We start from the raw sequence: 5,916 nt of genomic DNA, 5'->3' as shown, positions 1-5,916 counted from the left end.
ATTATAGGAACATGGTAAGATAACACATGAATGACAAGAAAATAAAAATAAAAAATTCCATCCATTCTATAATTTTCTCCCTATTTACCCAATGATCTAGTCCACAAGTTGTCACTTTCCTGCTTCTTAATGAGCTTTAATCTCAAAATTAATATTGCTAGAAAAGATGGGAAATGAAATTTCATTTCAGGTACAAGCAATTTTAAAACCGGCTGCAATTAAGATCAATATATGGGATTATGGCATAAAACAGAATTCCAAACAGGGCCTACTCTTAACCTTGGGCAGAGTTCAAGGGTGCAGATTGTCATTAGAAGACAGGCAACACTACAGTTAAATGGCATTAACTTAGAAGCGGCACCAAACTCCATAGCTCTGGGTGACCTTCCCCAGCAATCTCTGGAGATAAGAGGCCATGTTGAAGGACAGCAGAAGTCAATTCCCTGGTTGCTGAATTCTCTTCCCCAGCATCACTTTCTGGACGTGCTCTGACTGGGAGGAAGGACCACAACCACAACAAAACAGGGACCCCAGGGGGTATATCTGTAATTTTTACTAACATGGTTTATTCCAGCCTCTCCTCTGCAGATGGAGCCCAGAAAAAGTTCAGGATCCCAAGAGGAGAAGTTGCTTCTCACTGTAATTATGACCATCTGGGCCTTTGAGACCTGTGATGCTATATCTCCAGTTTTAGACTTCGATGTAGACATCAGATTGAAGCCACATGCAAAGGATTTTCTATCAGAAAAGGATAAATTCCTTGGGTGAAGCTCTCTGGGACCAAGTTTTGGGACAGGTACAGGCTCTGCTCTTGATTGCACCTTTCTCTCCTTTGCAGATGAAACTGAACGATTCTCTGTTTAGATCAGGAAAGCCACTGGCACTTCTCAGAGACTTTGAATTTTTCCAATTGTTCCTGTTGTTTGTGTTAGAAACAGGAAGTGGATTGATTAATGCCATGAATGATGGACCTCCTGCTTCTGCTGCTGCTGGTGTCCCCATCAGTCTGTGGGAAGCTGAGAAGGAAATGCCCATTGAGTTTGGAGCACCAGGATGGGTACAATCCATGGAGCTTTTACAGGCCTGGAGACCATCTCATTGGTGTGGTCACAACTGCATCAATTGTGTCACCTATAATGTGGCCTTTCAACAGCCCTCCTTCCATACCTTCTCCTTGGTAAGTCATGCAGGGTGATGGAGTTGCACTCCCTCCATGTGCAATTCTAACACTCTCCTTTTCTTTTTATTTCACTTATTTTTGTACCCCAGGACCTGTATAATTTCCTGAATGATTTTGATTTCCATGGCTTCCCTTTTTTGCCTTACTTTGTGGAAGAGAGTAAAATCCAAAGATGGAGTTTTTAAAAAACCTGAATGAAATCCAGGTGATTTTCCTTCCTCAGTTCATTCCTGAGTTCATCACTTGAGTAATGACCTTTGTTTAAGTAGTGACTGAAACAATTGTAGTTGCCTCTCTCATTTGCATAATTGATCATTCGATTTGGATCAATGTTGGCCTAAGGCTTAGTAGATTTGTGAAGGATTATATATTTTAAAAACATTTGTTGTTCCTATTGAATATAATAACATGAATATTGTTTTTCAATAGGAAGAGTTCTGATCTAACAAATACCCTAATATCAATTTTTGCTATTCAAATGGTCAGCAAGAATTCCCAGCTCCTGCACAATCTCACACTTGGTTACAACGTCCATGACAACTATGGAAGCACCTTCCGCACTTCAGAAGTCTTGCTGGACATTCTTTCCACTGGAGAATCCAAGGTCCCCAACTACGGCTGTGGGAGGAAGGACAACCTCCTGGCTCTGATTGATGAAGCTTCCAGGGACATCTCCATCCAGATGTCAATGTTTGTAGGCACCTACAAAGTCCCACAGGTTTGTGTGTTTTTCTCTATCTGGTAAGGTGAGTGGGGTGGTGGGGATGAACAACAGATCCAATATCTTCATAGAATTCAAGAGCAGCTTTTCAGAATATTAGGGAACATATCAACGATGTTTTAGTCTATTATGTTCATCTTCAAATTGACCATTAAAGGCCTGAAGAGCCATAAGGTCCCTAGAGGATATTCTACTGAATATTCTACTATTGAAAAACTATCCAGGTTTTGAGGTCCTCCATTAGCATGTTCATTTTCACATATCAATAATATCTGCCTTATCCAATTGGAATCAAGTTGGCAATAGTCCTGTCTATGTATAAAAAATATTCAGACCAGGAAGAGTAACTTTGGGATGGATAAAAGGAGTTCAGCTCCTGCCCTCATAGATAATTGTTAATTTACACAATTTCTGCTTTGTATAAATTCAGGGTATATAATTATTGGGTTAAAATTAAAGTGATGAAACAGACATATAGTCCCAAAACAGACAAAATTTCAATTAAAGACTTATTGGATTGTACAACTGTCTACGATTGACCTCACCCCTTTCCTAAGAGGTCTGTAGGGGGCGTGCATAAGCGCACCAATGTGCCTACCGTCACTGTCCTACTACTTCTTTTTATTTTTCTTATATGTATCCATTTCATGTACTCATAACTATTCTGTTAGCAGTTGTGCTCTTGTACATCTAGAGAAGAAGCTGAAAAATTGCTTCACAAAGAATTTGGGATATAGAAGCTGAGAAAGAGGTTTTAGTACTCAAAAATAGCATATAATACAGCCCTCTATCTTAGATCCAGACATTTTATCCAACATCTGCTATTTTGAATCTAATTGTTGGAATTGTATGGGTGACACAGAAATTTACATTGCATTTTTTTTGTTTTTTGTTTGTTTAATATGATCTTGCGTTCCATTTTTATATACAATCTTGTTAATATTCTGTCTTAAATATTTTAAACCGTGACTAAGGAACAAACTATTCTTATATATTCATCAAAACAAAATTGGGTTTGTCAATAAATAATATTTTGGAGTTGATCTGGACCACATTATAACACAGCATTCTTCATTATTTTTCAGATCACTGCTGGAATTCCTTCAGAGGCTCTGAGTGACAAAAGGAGATTCCCTTTTTTCCACCAGATGCTCCTCAAAGAAGGATTCCAATATCCCGCAATTGTCCAGCTGCTCCTCCATTTCAGATGGACCCTGATTGGTCTCTTTGCTTCAGACACAGAAAAGGGAGATAATTTCATGAGGACTTTCCCTCCGATGCTTGTCAGGAGTGGAATTTGTGTGGTTGTATCACAACGATTCACAACAACTGGACAAACAGCACCCCTCAGGGAGGCCCTCTCTAAGTGGAGACAAATCAACGTCTTTGTCCACTTCATAGAATATGATTCCATCTGGAACAGAATTTTTCCTTTCCATGAAGCACTTATGCATTTGCCAGGACCCATTGAAGGGAAAGTCTGGATCCTCACAAGTTTTGCACCGTATACAATAAAGAAGGACAGATTTCTCAAATACATCCATAGTATTTGGAACTTTGGTTATCTGAGAAAAAAAAGGCCAACAGATGCTGCCTTTGAACCCCATTTCTTTGTGGAAGATCCGTTTCAAGATCATTATTTCCGCTGTTCCCTTTCCAAGCACGTCTTTTCTGTCAAAGGCCGCAGAAGATGCACCCAGAAAGCCCCACTGGAGACCCAGGAGAAAAGGAACAGGAAACGGATCATTACTAACCGTCATCGCTACAGTTTCATTCAGACTCTGTCACAGGCCATGAATGCCGCTTATTCCTCCAGATCGAGGAGGGGAAGGAAGGAGGGAGAAAAGAGGTTGGGGGCTCCGAGGCTGCAGCCGTGGCAGGTATGGGGGTCCCAATAGGGATCCATTAATCTGAGATCCTTTTGGAGAAGGAACCCAAAGGAGAAGTAGGGAAACATCTCAACCAAGGCATGTGCTCCTGTCCACCATTAAACCATCTTCCAAGCAGTCACCATGTTTCCAGCGTCTTTCTTCCCCACTTGGAACTGAACCCAGAAGGAGATTTCTTCCAACAGAGGCTAGACAGAAACTTAAGATCTGCTCCCTGTTATTCGGAGCGTCAGACAGGAGCAATTAGATGGTGCAAATCCCTTGACCTTTTGCAGCACAAGAAGGTTGAGATGTTTCCCTCCTTCTCCTCTGGATTCCTTCTCGAAACTATCTCATATTAATGGATCCCTATCGGGACCCCCCATACCTGCCCACGGCTGCAGCCTCGGAGCCCCCAACCTCTTTTCTCCCTCCTTCCTTCCCCTCCTCGATCTGGAGGAATAAGCGGCATTCATGGCCTGTGACAGAGTCTGAATGAAACTGTACCAATGTCTCCCAGTTATGATCCGTTTCCTGTTTCTTTTCTCCTGGGTCTCCAGTGGGGCTTTCTGGGTGCATCTTCTGCGGCCTTTGACAGAAAAGAGCGTGCTTGGAAAGGGAACAGCGAAAATAATGATCTTGAAAGCGGATCTTCCACAAAGAAATGGGGTTCAAAGGCAGCATCTCTTGGCCTTTTTGACAGATAACCAAAATTCGAAATACTATGGATGTATTTGAGAAATATGTGCTTCTTTATTGTATACAGTGCAAAATTTGTGAGGATCCAGACTTTCCCTTCAATGGGTCCTTGCAAATGCATAAGTGCTTCATGGAACGGAAAAATTCTGTCCCAGATGGAAAAAATTCTATGAAGTGAACAAAGACATTGATTTGTCTCCACTTAGAGAGGGCCTCCCTGAGGGTGCTGTTTGTCCAGTTGTTGTGAATCGTTCTGATATAACCACACAAATTCCATTCCTGACAAGCATCGGAGGGAAAGTCCTCATGAAATTATCTCCCTTTCTGTGTCTGAAGCAAAGAGGCCAATCAGGGTCCATCTGAAATGGAGGAGCAGCTGGACAATTGCTGGGTATTGGAATCCTTCTTTGAGGAGCATCTGGTGGAAAAAGGGAATCTCCTTTTGTCACTCAGAGCCTCTGAAGGAAATAGAGCAGTGATCTGAAAAAGTAATGAAGAATGCTGTGTTATAATGTGGTCTGATCAACTCCAAAATATTACTTATTGACAAACCCCAATTTTGTTTTGATGAATATATAAGAATAGTTTGTTCCTTATCACGGTTTAAAATATTTAAGACAGAATATTAACAAGATTGTCTATAAAAATGGAATGCAAAATCATATTAAACAAAAAAACAATAAAAATACAATGTAAATATTCTGTGTCACCCCTACAATTACAACCATTAGATTCAAATTAGCAGATGTTAGATAAAATGTCTGGATCTAAGATATAGGGCAGTTTTATATGCTATTTCTGAGTACTGAAACCTCTTTCTCAGCTTCTATATCCCAAATTCTTTGTGGAACAATTTTTCAAACTTCTCCAGATGTACAAGAGCACAACTGCTAACAGAAATTGTCAGTTGTACAATCCAATAAGTCTTTAATTGAAATTTTGCCTGTTTTGGGACTCACTTTAATTTTAAACCAATAATTATATACCCAGAATTTATACAAAGTAGAAATGTTATAAATTCATAGCTTACTGTATCTCTGAGGGCAGGAGCTGAACTCCTTTTATCCATCCCAAAGATACTCTTCAGATCCTGTGATCTCAATAATTTTTATACATAGACAGGACTCTTGCCAACTTGATTCCAATTGGATAAGGCAGATATTATTGATATGTGAAAATGAACATGCTAATGGAGGACCTCAAAACCTGGATAGTTTTTCAATAGTTGAATATTCAGTAGAATATCCTCTATAGGGACCTTATGGCTCTTCAGGCCTTTTAATGGTGAATTTGAAGATGAACATAATAGGCTAAGACATCGTTGATATGTTCCCTAATATTCTGAAAAGCTGCTCTTGAATTCTATGAAGATATTGGATCTCTTGTTCATCCCCACCACCCCACTCACCTTACCAGATAGAGAAAAACACACAAACCTGTGGGAATTT

At 40.0% G+C, this 5,916-nt stretch overlaps 1 protein-coding gene across 6 annotated transcripts; it reads left to right on the top strand.

Moving 5' to 3' along the window:
• Nucleotides 1-544: 544 nt before the first annotated feature.
• On the top strand, nt 545-3,856 carry LOC148128564 (vomeronasal type-2 receptor 1-like). 6 transcript variants are annotated; one of them, XR_015746267.1, is made up of 4 exons: nt 545-796; nt 933-1,177; nt 1,610-1,926; nt 2,987-3,440. XR_015746267.1 is itself a non-coding variant. In XM_087948813.1 (4 exons), the coding sequence occupies exons 2-4, from the start codon at nt 959-961 to the stop codon at nt 3,797-3,799; spliced, it is 1,317 nt and encodes a 438-aa protein (XP_087804939.1). In that variant the 5' UTR covers nt 545-796; nt 939-958; the 3' UTR covers nt 3,800-3,856. The 6 variants fall into 6 exon arrangements, 5 of the variants coding, with proteins under 5 accessions (XP_087804939.1, XP_087804937.1, XP_087804940.1 ...); XM_087948813.1 differs by having other exon boundaries at nt 939-1,177; nt 1,614-1,898; nt 2,987-3,856; XM_087948811.1 differs by having other exon boundaries at nt 939-1,177; nt 1,610-1,898; nt 2,987-3,856.
• Nucleotides 3,857-5,916: the final 2,060 nt, after the last annotated feature.

This window comes from Notechis scutatus, unplaced genomic scaffold (genome assembly GCF_049901735.1).
Source record: "Notechis scutatus isolate UNSWTSFEM ecotype Mainland unplaced genomic scaffold, rNotScu1.2 NSCUSCF23, whole genome shotgun sequence".
NCBI lineage: Eukaryota > Metazoa > Chordata > Lepidosauria > Squamata > Elapidae > Notechis > Notechis scutatus.
This window is presented reverse-complemented; position numbering and strand designations above follow the sequence as displayed.